Source organism: Eubalaena glacialis, chromosome 3, assembly GCF_028564815.1.
Source record: "Eubalaena glacialis isolate mEubGla1 chromosome 3, mEubGla1.1.hap2.+ XY, whole genome shotgun sequence".
Lineage (NCBI taxonomy): Eukaryota > Metazoa > Chordata > Mammalia > Artiodactyla > Balaenidae > Eubalaena > Eubalaena glacialis.
In genome coordinates this window covers 182,211,321-182,226,533 of record NC_083718.1, presented here as the reverse complement: position 1 = coordinate 182,226,533, position 15,213 = coordinate 182,211,321, and the positions used below count along the sequence as shown (strand labels likewise).

The 15,213-nt window shown below is 54.3% G+C and overlaps 1 protein-coding gene across 1 annotated transcript in view; it reads left to right on the top strand.

The window, feature by feature from the left end:
• The first annotated feature begins 11,714 nt into the window (after positions 1-11,714).
• LOC133088921 (protein-arginine deiminase type-1-like) overlaps positions 11,715-15,213 on the top strand; it is a 28,861-nt gene continuing 25,362 nt past the window's right edge. Inside the window, exon 1 of the mRNA XM_061187061.1 lies at positions 11,715-11,857. Coding sequence (XP_061043044.1) covers positions 11,766-11,857 — 92 coding nt within the window. The 5' untranslated portion in view covers positions 11,715-11,765. The remainder of the gene's footprint in view (positions 11,858-15,213) is intronic.

Genomic DNA, 15,213 nt, shown 5'->3' with positions numbered 1-15,213 from the left:
CAGAGCCGGGCTGGCGATCCAGTTCCCCACGTAGGTGCTGCGTGACCTTGGGCAAATTGTCTCAACATCTTTGAACTTCTGTTTCCTCTAATAAAGATGTCCAGCTCAATGGCATGAGGTTCGAATGAGGTAATGTTCAAGTGCTTTCTCTGGCCTGGCATACAGCAGGTGCTCAATAAACAGCAAGTTCCTCTCCTCCTGCAGCTATCTCAGCCGGGCCTTTCCCCTGCTCAGGGCATCCTGCCAGCTGACCACGTAGTGGTGGGCAGAGCGGCGAGGTGACCCTCCAAGCCCCATGACCCCCATCATGGCAAATTCCTACCACGGCCAGGACCTGAGTCGGCCTCCTTAGGGGATGCTCAGGGGCAGGGGTGCAGAGCCAGGAGGGGGGATCCAGCCCCAAGGTGATCCCTGAATACCCCCAATACAGGCAACCTTTCTGACACCTGAGTTGTCCCCCCAAGGACAGCTTGAGGTATAGAGCTGCTCCACCTGGTCCCGGTGCTGGTGAGAGCCATGGCCAGGGGTCAGGGGACCAGTGGCAGGTCCAACCTCTGCTGCTGATGTGCTGTGTGACCTTGGGCAAGTCATTGCCCTTCTCTGGTCCTCACTGTTCCCTCCTGTAAAAGGTAGGTATTGGGCCAACTCAGCCCTGGGGTCTCTCTGGCTCTGTTGGAGATTTCCAGCCTCCACCCAGCTGTGACTTTCAGAGAAGTGGCCTGGGCCCGGGCTGCAACCCAGCAGGCATTTTCCTTGGCTCACGCAGGAGCTGCGCCCCAGGCTCCCTGGGCCAGACCAATAAACGGGGCTCGTAAATGTCTGGCAAGGCAGCAGGCCTCCCTCAAATAAAAAGTGTTTTCCAAACAGGGTTGAGAAAGGCTGGCTCTGGGCAGCCCTGAGCAGGCTGTTACTGGGGCAGTGGTGCAGAGGGCATCCAGCTGCCCAGCCCTCCCAGGCCAAGGGTGTGCGGAACCAGCTCCCTTAGTCATCCATCCTGTCTGCTGCCTCTGTCCTTCCCTCCTTCCTTTTGGATATAAACTTGGACTCTAGTCCTGCCTTCCTGTGTGGCCTTGGGCCTGTCACTTCTCCTTCTGGGCCTCAGTTTCCCCATTTGTCAAACAGGGGGGCCAATCTTTGGCTGGCCTTGCTCCTGGATGGTGTTGAGACTTAAGGGAGACAGCGTGTGAAAGCCCTTTGCCAGAACTGAGCAAATGTGCTGTGTAAGAGTGACCCTCACGACAGAGCGGTTCCCTTCCAGGAAGAGACAGGAAGACAGTTTCCTGAGGGCTCCTCCATCAGACTGGAGATTCCTCCAGGACAGCGTCTGTGCCTCCCCTGTTAGATCAGAAGTTTCAAAAAAGAGGGAGAGAGGGGCGTTGCCTAACCCTTAACTCCTGTAAGGTAGGGGCTGTGTTTCCCCCATCAGACTAGGTGATCCGTGTTGTCAGGGGCTATACCTCCTCAGCAGATGGGAAGTTTCCCGAGGGTAGGGGCTGTCCTCTCCTCTCAGAGAGGAAGCTCCTGAGGACGGGCAGTGTGTCTCTCCTCTCAGTCTGGGGGTCCTGCAGAGCATGGGCTGTGCCTCCCCCTTCAGACTGGGGCCCCACTGTCCTCCTCTATGTTGCTCCTTCCCAGCCAGGGCCCAGGAGGCCTGTGTTGTGGACGGCTGCTGGGTGTGGGGCTGGCCCTTGGGGACCAGCGCTGGGCGTCAGGGAGAAAGGAGGCCACACGTGGACCGAGGGGAAGTGGAGCAGGAAGCGTGTATTAAAGCAAAGCAGTGGCTCGGAACGAGGCGCCCGCCCTGCCAGGCCACGATGACACTGAGAGCTCAGCACAGAGGGCCAGGGTCGGGCTGGGTGATTCAGGCCTGCCCTGGGGCTGGTTGGCTCTCAGACTCAGCCCAACCCCACCTGGCCTCACCGGCTTATTTGGAGTGTGAGTGGGTCGCTGAGGCTGGGGGCCCTGGGGTGCTGTTGGGGAGGAGATGAGGGTGGGGTAGCAGGTGGTGCAGACCTGGGCTAGCCTCACTGAGTCAGTGCTGGACAGCTCTCCGCGGATCAGAGCTACTCAATCCTCTCCTCGTACAGTTGTAAAGACCAAGGTCATAGAGAGGGTGCCCATGCCACCCAGCCAGTCTGCAGGGCGTTGAGCCTGGAACCCAAGGCTGTGACTCCTGGCCCAGTGCGCCTTCCACTCTGCCTGCCTACTTCTTGGGGAGACTCAGCTTGTGCTCTTAGGGAGCCTCTCCTCACATCTGAGGGTGGATAGAACCACACCCCCCCCCGACAACCTCACTGTTAGTGCTGAGCCCGGATAACCCAGAGACAAATCTGGGTGCTGTCTGGAAGACTTCCCAGCCCCTCTTACCCAGGACACTGCGCCTGATACTTTCCAGAATTTACCCCTGAGTAAAGGCACAACCGGATACACGCCTTGGAGGCACTCTGGGGTTGCAGCCGGGGAAGCTAGCTGTGAGCACAGAAACTCCTTGAACGTTCCTGCTTAATAGTTGCAGCGTGTGAGTTTTGAGTTCCGCTCTACCATGCAGGGCTGGTGGTTTATCTTTTTCATGTTGATTTGTAGACATTCCTTATGTATTCTGGATGTGAGTCCTTTGTCAGAGACGAGGATTATGAGTATCTTCTCTTCTACATGGAATATTAAGTCATCAGCTCATTCCAGGAGCATCAATAATGAACAGACCGGCAAGACATGGAAACAACCTAAATGTCCATCGACAGATGAATGGATAAAGAAGATGTGGTACATATATACAATGGAATACTACTCAGCTATAAAAAAGAACAAAATAATGCCATTTGCAGCAACATGGATACAACTAGAGATTATCATACTAAGTGAAGTAAGTCAGAAAGAGAAAGACAAATACCATATGATATCACTTATATGTGGAATCTAAAATATGACACAAATGAACCTATCTATGAAACAGAAACAGACTCACAGACATAGAGAACAGACTGGCGGTTGCCAAGGGGGAGGATGTTGAGGGATGGAGTGGGAGGCTGGGGTTAGCAGATGTCAGCTTTTATATATAGAATGGATAAACAACAAGGTCCTACTGTATAGCACAGGGAACTATATTCAACATCCTATGATAATGGAAAAGAATATATATATATGTATACCTGAATCACTTTGTTGTATAGCAGTAATTAACACAACATTGTAAATCAACTATACTTCAATTAAAAAAATAAGGAAAAAAAATAATGAACGGGCCAGGCCCTGTTTGTGTTGGGCGCTGGGGTTCCGAGGTGCATGTGATGTGGCCCCTGCCCTCAATGAGAGCACATCTCTGGAGGAGAGACAGACATTTAGAATGAGGAAGAAAGAAAGGCCAGTTTCTCTCACCAAGCTAACATGATTTTCTTTACAAAAGTTTTATCAAAACTTTCTTCAGAATCCAGGCAGGGTGAAAAGAAAGGTTTCCCCGTGTTTGTTTTCCAGGCCGGGTCTTTAAATCCTGTGCAGTGAGCGCTGCTTCTAGATGCTTCCTTGACTCCACAAGCCCCATTGGCTGAACGTGTACTCAACCCCTGACCTCTTCCCTGGTTTCTGCCCTGGTTTTGGGTGGCTTCACCAGGACGTGGTCGAATTCTCACCCCTGGAACCCAGTTCTTGCTGCTCAGCGGACGTGAGTCAAGCAGCCTGGGAGTGTGCGAAGCGGGGGTGGGGTCAGGCCCGATGAATATTCTGCAAAGCTGGGTCCAGTTTAGGACTCCTCACCTGTCCTGGGGTCAGTGGGTACCATGTCAGGCCGAGCCAGACTCCACTCCCACCCTTGGGCTGCCAGCCCTGAAGGGGACTCTGGAGGCTGCGAGCAGGACGGGGGCAGAGGCCAACCCTTGGAGCAAAGGGGGCAGGAGGAGTCTGGTCGGATGGGCCTGGCACAGAAGTGCGGCCCGGGCCACGGAGACGTCCCCGGCCCTCCAGGGCACGGACGGTGGGGCCTTGGCAGGCTGGGGGCAGGGTGTCCGGAAGTGTGACAGTAGGCAGAGGAGGGCAGAGAGGCCTGGGTTCCAGCCCGGGCCCTGTTCCTGGCCTGCCACGTGCCAACAGCCAACTCCCCTCTTATCTAAGAGGCCTCAGTTCTCTTATCTGTGAAGTGGCCTCCACGGCTCCGACGTTCTCTGAAGTGTGACTGGGAAGGAGGGACCGTGAACACATTGGATCAGGTTCCCTCCTTGGGGAGCCCGGAGGAAAGACAGAGAAGCAAGAGGCATGTCTGAATCAGGGAGGGAAAACCCAGTCCCGGCACAGGAGGTTCCAGCAATACCTCTGACGGGAAGGCTCCGGACCCCGTGCTGGACCAGGAGCCCGTGGAATTGGGGGCATCTCTTTCTGCTTGTTTATAAGACCTGTGTTGTCATCTCTGCATCTGCCTGAGACCGTCCCAGGCCCCCAGAGCTCCGTGAGGGCACGGACTGTGTCCCACCCCAGCACAGACGGCGGGGCAGCACTATGGGGGTGTGTGGTGCCCCCGTGAGCAGCCTCGAGCCCCTGAGCTATTGCCCCCGCACCCTCTGCCTCCCTGGGTCAGGAGGCAGGGGCAGGGGGACCAGGCAGACGACCGCACTCATGTCTATATGTCCCCTGCCCCCAGAAACTGTGGGTGCTGTGTCCTGAAGACTTGGGAGTCCTGGGATCAGCTTATGAGGAATCACAGCCACTTTGGAGGGTGGAAGCAGGGACCTCGGGCCCCAGACAGCACGTGGGCAAGGCGAGGTTCATGAAAGGCAAGCCTGCGGACCCTCAGAGACCATCAAACCATCCCCTGCCCCCTGACACACGCAGATAGGAAAACCCAATTAGGGCTCTGACCGGTCTGGGGGTGTTTCCCCCTTCCCATCCCACCGTACCCCAGGACAGGGATGGATGCAGGGCACATAAGAGCCATCAGCCTTGGGGGCCAGGGCGATGGCAGGAGCACGAGCTCAGAGTCACAGCTGTCCTGAGTGAGTCGTATGACTCTGGGGGGCATCTGCTCCCCTCTGAGCCATGCTCTGTTCGCCTGTAACTGCCTTTCTGGGGTGCAAGGGACCACGGTGAGCTGCGGTGAGCGCTCAGAGCAGAGCCTCAGTGTGTGTCCTCCCTCCCCTCCTCCAGGGGGACCGGGCACTTTGGGGGAGCCTCAGGACACACTTTGCTGATGTCAGCAAAAGTTAGGGGTGTAGGGACAGCCACCCTGCCTCTTGTCTGCATGGGACGCTAGGTTGGAGGGCAGGGGGTGGGGAGCTGGAGATGCCACCGCCAGGGACCTGGTTCCTGGTGTTACCAATCAGCATTCTTGGCCTTCCCCAATCAATAGAAATTGATAAGAAGCCAGACAAGAAATTCAGGCAAGGCTTTATTGGGGCTCCTGCTGCAGCACGGGGGAGCGAGAACAAGTAACAGGTTCCCTTGCTGGCTCCCTGAGGAGGGGTGAGCTGGGTAGGGGTGTGTCCAGGGGTCAGGCCGGAGGGGTGGCTTAGGGGGTCTGCCCTCCACTTTGGCGGTGTTGAGTGCAGGGGGCATGCGCGGTACCCTGCTTTTGCTCCCGGCTCTTCAGAAGTGGCAGTTGGGTTTTTGGTCTTTTTGTATCTTGTTGTCCATAATTTGCCCCAACTGCACATGCACGCAGTTATTTTAGTCCCTTATAGTTACTTTGTATTTTGTTGCTCAAGGAGACATTTGTCTATGTGCAAGCACTGCAGCAAAGGGTCCCCCGTCCCGAGTTTCGGCAGCTGGTCCCAGAAAAGACAGTGGGAGGTGAGTGGGCAAGAAGGATGTGGCGGGAGGTGTTGACAGCTTCTTGGGCGTTGGCCATCTGATAAGCCCTGTAGCTTCCTTGCCAAAGACTTCATGAGATTTATTTGTTTTCTTTGGAGCCAGGTAAGGTGCCAGGTGAGCTGGATTCCAGCCTCGGCTTCATGGCTGGCTGCTTTGTGATCCAGAGCCAGTCATCGCCCATCTCTGGGCCTCAGTCTCCCTGTCTATTATCTTCCTGCCTGCACCCTAGTGCTGGTGGATCCAGTTTATTTGGCTGAGTCACCTGATGGCTCCCAGCCTCAGTTTCTTCATCTGCATAGTGGGGATAAACACAGCTACCACCTGGGAGATGTCAAGGGGGTTGTCCCCTCAGCACCCAGTCCAGGGACGTGGTAGGTGATCAGTACCTGTCCGAGTGCAGGGAGCAGGAGGCTTGGAGGAACAGACCCTGGGGGAAGTGGGAAGTTGAGAGAGGATCTTGTGGGCTCTAGGACTCCCTCCTCCTCTCTCCTCAGTGTCTCTGTGCCTTTCATTCTCTCTTGGGTTCGGTCCCTCCCTCTGTCTTTCAGCCTGTCTCTCTCTCTGCAACCTCGCTCTGAGGTTCATGGAAAAGCCCAGGTCAGGGAGCAACCCCCAGGAGGGGAAGGAGTGCAGCCCAGAGGAAAATGATCAAGATAGGCGTCAGGTACTGAGCGAAGGAGGCTCATCAGGGGCCTGGTCTGGGAGCCTTGAATGCCAGGCTACGTTTCTAATTTTTTTTGGCCGCACCGCGTGGCTTATGGGCTTTTAGTTCCCCGACCAGGTATCAAACCCAGGGCCCTGGCAGTGAGACCACCGAGTCCTAACCACTGGACTGCCAGGGAATTCCTAAATTTCTATTTTTTGAGGATCCACTCTGCCCCAGGCACTTTACATATGTCATTAATAATTTCTACAATATTCCAGGCTTTATGAATTAGGAGACTGAGCCTCAGAGAAGGTAAATCATTTGCCCAGGGTCCTGAAATCTAAGAAATGGCAGAGCCCAGACTGGAACCGCAGACAACAGCCCCCAGCTGTAGGCTTTGCTCACCTTCCTTTATCCTGGGACCATACGGAGCTGTGGAAGGCTTCTCAGGGAATGATGTCATCAGATGTAGGTTTCAGACAGATCACTGCTGCCTACAGCATGGAATGCAGTCAGTCTGGGTCCTGGGGGACTAGGAGGCAGCTCAGGTCTCTGCTGAGAGATGATGGTGGCTGGGACCAGGGTAGCAACGGGGATGAGGGTGGGGACAGAGAGGATGGGGTGGGGTCAAGAGAGATTTGGGAGGGAGGGCAGACGGGTCAGGTGGTGTGACTTTCGATGCTGGGGGTGGGGAAGGAGAAGATGTGCTGAGTCGGCCACCTGCGGAGGTGGGGCTGATCCTACCTGACCACAGCCCCCCAGGCCTGGACCTTGCCCAGTCCGGCCCGCCATGTGGTGTCATTAGCTCTGCTGACCTTGCCACGTGGAGCCATAGATGTCCCAGAGCCGAGGAAGGAGTTGGTGATTCCTGAAGGTCCCTGGTGACCTGGGCTGGGGTTTCGGGGCTCTGAGGGGACAGTGTGGATCGAGTTGGGTGACTCATGGCCCCCACCACATCCTGCCATTAGAGCCGCTAGCCCCATGCGCTCTGGCCCTGCAGGAATCAGTGGGTATCCTGTTCTCTCACAATGGCTGAGTCAGAGTAATAGGGAGAGAGTAAAGGGACAAATTAAACAGTTAATCCCACTAGGGGATTGTAAGTAAAGAAAAAAGTATGGGAGACCTCTGTAAGTTAATGATCACTCAAGAAAACAGGTTTGCTTAGCCACAGAAGCAAGCAGGCTTGCTTAACAGTGAAACAATTCAACAGAAGCATGAGACATGCCCCCAAACAATAAAACAATGGTGGCATGAGTCCCACATCCTGCCCAGTGAGCTCAATAAGTTAATGACCCCTAGGACATGCTCTCTGCACACATAAAAATCAATAATTTACAGTCGTGGCTTGACCACATAGGGACAAGAAAACTCCCCGGCCCAACTTGGAGGAGGAGCTGATGATGGAAGCATGACATCTGCTCAAGAATGAGGAAGAAGGTGGTCATTTCCTCCTCCCCACTTCTCCTTTGATTATAAAACTGTAGCCCACTAAGTTCTCGGGGCGTGGCACCCTCTTGCCCATTCGCTTGTCAGCCTCACAAGCGTCCTGTTCTAATAAATCACTTCTTATCTATCACTTTGCCTTTCGCTGAATTCTTTCTGCTCTGAGACATAAAGAACCGGGGCTCCTCGGAGCACCCCCAAAATGCCACCTAGTGGTTTCAAGAGCCCTTGGGGCCCTTCTTCCATCCACCTGGGGGTCCAGGATCCTGCTCTGGGTATCAGGGGCACAGAAGGGTGTTGGGGGTGACCTGGGAGGTCCCAGAGGGGTGTGTCCACATAAGAAACTGAGAGGACTCAACAGGTGGTGAGAACTCTGATTTCTAGAACAGCACCTATATACAAAAAGTGCCCAATAGATGTTTTTTCAAGGAAGAAATGAAGGAAGGAAGGAAAACCTTGGATCCAGTGACTTCTGTGTCCTCTCAGGGATGTCACTGCTCTTCTCTGAGCCTTGGCTCACCCAACTGGAAAATGGAGGAGCTGGTCTGATGGTCTCCAGGGACCCTTCCAGCTTGAAGTTGAGGATTCTGGAAAGCAGAGGGAACTGTCCCCGTGGTGCTCAGGGGTGTGGGGCATGGAGAAAGGCCACCGGGCAGGGTGTCTAGGAGCTAAGCTCTGCAAGTCCTCCCTCCCTCCCTCCCTCCACTGTTGTCCTAGGAAAGCTCAGGCACAGACTCTGTGTGTGTGTGTGTTGGTGGGGGGGCTCCCCCAGAGTGGAAGAGCCCACAGCTGGTGTCAGCTATCATGGGAACAGCTCAGAGCCCACTCTGACTGGTCACAAGGCCCGAGACAGGCAGGTTCCATGCCCCGATGGTGCCAAGGCTCACCTGGGCCCAGGTAGCTTATCCCCATGGGCATCATATGACTTTCCCAACCAGAGTTATACCCTCCTTACCCAGCAGTTCATAAACAGTCAGTGCTGCTGGGGTCTCTGACTAAAGGCCCAAGGGTCAGGTCTGACTTACAAATGAGTTAGTTTTGCTTGAACCATAGTGTTCTGCTTTTTAAGAAACACTGAATTTCAATACATTGGCCAAAGCAGGCTCTATTCCCTTTGCCACAGTTGCCACTTGTCCCTATTGTCTTGCACTTGGTAGCTTCACACATGTTATCTGCCTGACCCCGGAAGGCATTTGGAAACTCTATGAGCTCTCTCAACAGCCCTGCTTTGTGGACAGGGAGACTGGATCAGGGAGAATGGGATCCTAGATGACCTAGAGGTTGGAAGAGCCCTTGAGATCACGAAGGTCTCATTTTCAGATCTCTGTCCCATTATCATTTCTTCGGAGACCTTCCCTGATCGAAGCAGCGCCCCTATCCTCTCTGTCCCGTACCCTGCTCTGTTTGTCCTCATCACCTCCTGACATGCCACTCTCTAGCCTCCCAGTTTATTCCCTGTCCCTCTTGCTGCTCTGTGTGCCCCATGAGGGCAGGGACTTGGTTTCACTGTTGTACGCCTAGTGCCAGAATAATGCCTGGCACATGGTAGGTGCTCAAAAAAATTGTTGAAGAATGGGGAAAATGAGGCGCTAGGCATGGTAGCACCAGCCCCAGATCCCCTCCCTGCTACAGTTTCCCTGGGTGGTTCCAGGGATGTCCTGGAGTTGTGCTGGAGTCTCACGGTCACTCAGCAACCCCCAGGCCTCTGCCCCTGCACAGCGCTGTGTTTGGAGGCAAACCCCGCTGTGTTCTACCTGCCGGAAGGGAGAGAGGCCATGATGTCATCTGGCTCCCCCACCCCTCCTCCTCCCAAACCTGACCAATCATGCCTGGAATCCCAGGTTCAAATAGACCACAGCCTGGGTGTGCAGGAGGTGCCTTTTGTGGGTTGTGGGCAGGGCAAGGGTCTGGGCAGGTCGTGGTGTCTTAAGTGTTCTCAGAACCAGAAGAAACTAGAGGAAGGGAGCAACTTGCAGAGGGTGGGCAGGGAGACTGAGAGCAGGAAACTCTTCTTATTCTTCTTCCAAGAGAGACTTTATTTTTTTCAAAGCTAAAAATATTTGCACATAAAAACTGAGCAAACACTACACAGAAGCGTGAGGAAGAAGGTAAAAAGGACACGCTCTTCTTCCTCCCATGTAGAAGCCTCCCAGGTACAAGCCTCCACAGTACAAGCCCCTCTAGGGTCAGATGGCCTGGGCTCAAGTCCTGGCTTGACCACTTTCCAGCTACGGATCTTGAGAGGGTCTTTAACTTGTTGGTGCCTCGGTTTCTTCTTGTAAAATGGGGATATTTGTGTTCCTCTCAGCCTCTCTGCCCACTCTCTGCTGTTGCCTCCTTCTTTCCTCCAGCTCTGAGTACATCTCTTTTTAAGACACCATGACCTGCCCAGGCCCCTGCCCTGCCCACAACCCATAAAAGACACATCCTGCACACCCAGGCTGTAGTCCGTTTGAACTTGGGATTCCAGGCTTAATCAGTACCTGCCAACTAGTACTGTCGTGAGGATTAGATAAGTGAATCCCTGGAAGGGGCTTAGAACAGTGTTTGGCACACAGTGAGGGCTATGGACGCGTTTGCTAGCATCTCACCATCATCTGTCGTCACCACCACCATCATCATCATCACCACTGGCATCACCGTTATCATCATCATCTTTGCAGACAGCTCTTTATGCACCAACCTGCCTTCCTCCCTCTTTCCGATCTGGCCACCCACCCATCCATCCATCCACCCATCCATCCATCCTTCTCTAATGGGAATATCCCCACATGCTCTTCAGGAACCTGTTTTATACACTCCACATTACATTACAGATAAACAAAATGGCTCAGGTCCTGGTTAATGGGGAGGGGTGAGAGTGATGGAAACAAAATCACTGCGCATCCTTGAAGTGCTGTTTTGCTGGGTTCCGTATCCATGTGGCAAACCTAGACTCTGCCTCAGTGCTTTTGGGTGTAACGAACTTTGCAGATCAAGAACATTTGCAATCAGGTATGTTGGCAGTAAGAAAGATCATTCCAGGAAGATCTTCGAAATCCAAAGTAACCAAGTAAAAGTCTATGCCATTTTTGTGTTTCCCGTCTCCCTAATCAGGCTGGGCATTTCTGGAGGTGGGGACTGTGTCCCCTCATACAGACTCTTCCTGTAAAATGAGGAGACTAGTAATAGTTGCCAGGCTTTCTTCTAGTGAATACTAGGTGCCAGGCACGTGCTAACCCTCCTACACATAGCTCATGTAATCCCCACATCAACCCAATGGAACAGGTACTACGGCTACAACTGCCATCTTCTTCTCCGTGGAGAAATGGAGCCACGGAGAGGTTGAAGAACTTGCCAAGATCATAGGTTGTAAGTGGCAGAGCCGGAACAGTCTGATTGCACCGTGCTTTTATGTGCTAACTGATCCCTTAGTGTATGACATAAGATCTGCAAGCACAGAGAATAAGAATTAAGAGAATAAGATTAGCCAGCACAGAGCCCTCAGAAAATGCTGACATCGTTACCGTGTGGATTCAGGCACTGAGAGTCTGAGGATAGAGGTGAAGCTAGAGAAAGGGGGACGGGGGCTGCTGGGGAGCTTGTCTTCTGTTGACAGCTGAGCCCTGCTCCACCAGGGATCCCCCCTTCCCCATCCCCCAGGGAGGCCTTGGGTGTCTCCTCCCTCAGCCTCTTGGATTGACAGGCCCGAGCGAGGAGGGATGGGCATGGAGCCAGGAGGTGGGGACCGGGCTCAGGCAGGCTAATCAGGTTATCGTGTGAACTTAAAAGGGAGGAGGAAAGCACAGAATCTTCAGAACTCACGCTCCTTCCTGGCGACGAGGTGCCTGGGAGAGGAGCTAGGAAGCCAGGGCGCACGGAGGCTTGGAGTCCGGGGGAAAGGATGGCCCCACAGAGAGCTGTGCAGCTGTCCCTGAAGAAGCCCACCTACGCTGTGTGTGTGGTGGGAATCGAAACGTACGTGGATGTTCACAGGTGAGAGCCGAAAGCACCCACCTGGCTGCAGAGGGCTGGGCTGGGCTGGAGGACCCGCGGCAACGGGGTGGGCGCCTGGTGGACGAATGGGGCGTATTGGAGGATGCTGGCAAGAGGTTGTTTTGACAGCAGAGCAGGGGGACTAGGTTATCAGGTCCATCCTGGGGCTCTGGCTCCTGGCACCAGGGTCAAGTCTTTGGCCTCAAGCCACTGGATGAGGGTTCCAGCTCTGAGCCCTGGGGCCAGACTTTAGGGTCTGGGTTCTGCGTTCTGACATCCCAGTGGAACTTGTGTGGAGCATCAGAATGAATTGTTGCTCAAGACGGGGGACAGGACTGGCCTCCCCTGATTTTGCCCTCAATTTCTTGCCAATGACCCATCTCTCTGAGGTGGGGAGGGGCAGTGTATGTGGTGCAGCTTGATCCTAGAAGGCCAGCCAGGGCAACTGGGATCAAGAGGGAGTGGTTAGGGAATGATTCAATGTGTTAATAAAAGAAAAGAAGTGGAATAAGCCTGGGGCTTATGTTTCAATGTGTTTGTTAATAAAGGAAAAGAACTTGGAACAAGCCAGGGGCTTGTGTTTGCCAGGAGGATGATGGCGATTATGGCAATGATGGCACCTGAGGGGCAGTGGAAGCATCAGCTTCCCCTGTTGGTCCCAATCCTCCCTGGCCTGGCTTTACCCAGATGGAGGTCCAGGGACCTGGCCAGTGTGAGTTTCCCCACCTGGCCATTGAGGAAGTTGGTCTTGGGGGTCTCTGGGGGTCTTTCCAACTCGACACACTCTCTATGAGCTCCATCCCTACTGGATCGGATGGGACCAGAGCCCCTGCAGATGGGGAGGGGCCAGTCAAGGTGGGAGTCTCCCTCCCAGAGTAGGTGGGGGCTGAGGTCTGTTATAAGGTGGGATCTGCGCTGGGCCCAGCTTCACCTGGCCTCAGGGGAGCCTCTGCCCCAGAAGATCTCCCTGCCTCCCTCTCTGGGGCAGTGGCCTGGGGCTGGGGAGGGAGAGCCAGGAGCCCTGGGAGGCCAGACCTTGGCTCTAAGTCATGCCGGGGGCCCTGGCGTGGGGCTGGTTCTCTTGCATCTGGGTGGCCAACAGAGATCCCATTTTCTGCTGCCCTTTTATCATACGGTTGCCAGACTTGGCAAATGAAAATACAGGGCACCCAGTTAAGTTTACATTTCAGATTTTAAAAAATGCTTTTTTTTTAGTATATTGCATGGAACATACTTTTTTTAAAAAAAAAATGCTGTTTAGCTGAAATTCAAATTTAGCTAGGCATCCTGTACTTTATCTGGTAACTCTGCTTTAACATCAAGAGTAGGGAAGAGGGCTTCCCTGGTGACACAGTGGTTGAGAATCTGCCTGCCAATGCAGGGGACACGGGTTCGAGCCCTGGTCTGGGAAGATCCCACATGCCGCGGAGCAACAAAGCCCGTGAGCCACAACTACTGAGCCTGCGCATCTGTAGCCTGTGCTCCGCAACAAGAGAGACTGCGATAGTGAGAGGCCCGCGCACCGCGATGAAGAGTGGCCCCTGCTTGCAGCAACTAGAGAAAGCCCTTGCACAGAAACGAAGACCCAACACAGCCAAAAATAAATAAATAAATAAATAAATAAAGTTGCATCCATCTCATGGATATTTGTTTAAAAAAAAAAAAAAGAGTAGGGAAGAGGTCTCTAGTGAGCCCCTATCTTCCCGATTCCAGACCCCTGTTCTCATCCCAGGGGATGGCTATTTCTGGAAGGTAATTTCAGAACCTCAGGCCCTGCATGATAGGTTGTGCTGCTGACTGAGGACAGAAGCATTTGACTGGGAGCCAGGAGACTTAGGTTCTGGTTCTGGCTCTGCCGCTGACTTGCTGTCTGGCATGGGCCAAGCCACTGGCCCTCTCTGGGCCCTGGCAGGATGAACTGAGCCCCTTATTCAGTTCAGCGTGGCGGTAAAGCACCCACACTCTGGACTTGGACAGACTCAGCTTCTCATCCTAGCTCCACTTGTGCTTCTCTTGTGCTCTGCAACAAGAGAAGCCACCGCAGTGAGAAGCCCGTGCACCGCACGAAGAGTAGCCCCTGCTCGCCACAACTAGAGAAAGCCCGCTCGCAGTAATGAAGACCCAACGCAGCCAAAAATGAAATAAATAAAATAAAATAAATCTATAAAAAAAAAAAAGTAAAGGAATGTTTTTAAATCCATTTCCTCACTTGACTCTGAGTTTGGGGATGAACCAGGGCTGCATACCGGGGTTTGGTTGGGTCTGGGGGCTGCATCATGAGACGCAACCAAAGGGAAGCAGCTGCCGGGGTCAGGAGGGAGTGGGGTGGGTGTGTGAGGGTGGTGGTGGGGTTTGGGGGTGGTTACGGTGCGTAGATTGGGAGGAACCCACAGAGCAGCTTGGGGAAACCAGTGAGACAAATCCCACTGTGGGGCAGCCCGGGGCTCACCCCAACTCCCACACTTGCTTGTTACAGCCCCCAAGAGCAGCCCTTAATCCACAGCCCCACCCACAGATCAGGGAGTCTGAGAGGTGAGGAAAGGCAGGGTGGACCCTGTCCCCAGGGCCGGGGGCAGGGGAGGGGGTAGGATGCCGAGGGAATGAGAACCAAGGTGGCCAGGTGCCTGCCTGGCACAACCTGCCAAGCTCTGAAGCCAGCGGAAAGCAGCAGCCCCTGCCTCACAGACTGCAAAGTTACTGCTGGGATAGCCTCAGCTCCCCTCGCCTTTTCCACCCTGAGAGACAGCACAGGGGAAATGACCTGGATGGGCTGACGGGGCCTGGAAGGCAGGGGGGCTAGGACCCGAACAGACCCCTCCCAGAGGGCAGGTGAGACCTGCCCTGGGCCTCAGCCTTGCCCATCAGGTGCCTCCTGCAGGAAGTCTCCTTTCCCCAAGGTCTCCTTGTAGGGACTCACCTGGCACCTGCTGGGGAGAAAGAAGCTGAGACCAGGATCCCAGCACCCCAGAGAGGGGTGAAGTAGGTGTGAGCTGCAGAGCAAGGCTGGAGGTCGATCTAGACTGCAGGAGACCAGGCTGGGCTCCAAAGGTCCTGGTAGCCCTTCTCCTCCTCCTCCTCCTCCTCCTCCTTCATCTTCGATTATTATTATTATTTTCTACCAACACTCCATATAAGAGGTTGTAAGGCCAGGGCTGTGACCTGGAAATGTCATCTTTTGCCCAAAGCTGGGGATTGGCTCCATGGAATCCTGCTCCCCTTGAAAGGGCTGTGTCAGCAATGACAGTCTCTGAGTGGGGTGGGGGTAGGGGTCTCCCAGGAGCTGGAAACCCTTCTGCCATCAGCTGGGTGCCCTGGGCTCATGCTTACTTGCTCTTGGGGTGTGTGGGCAAGGGCTC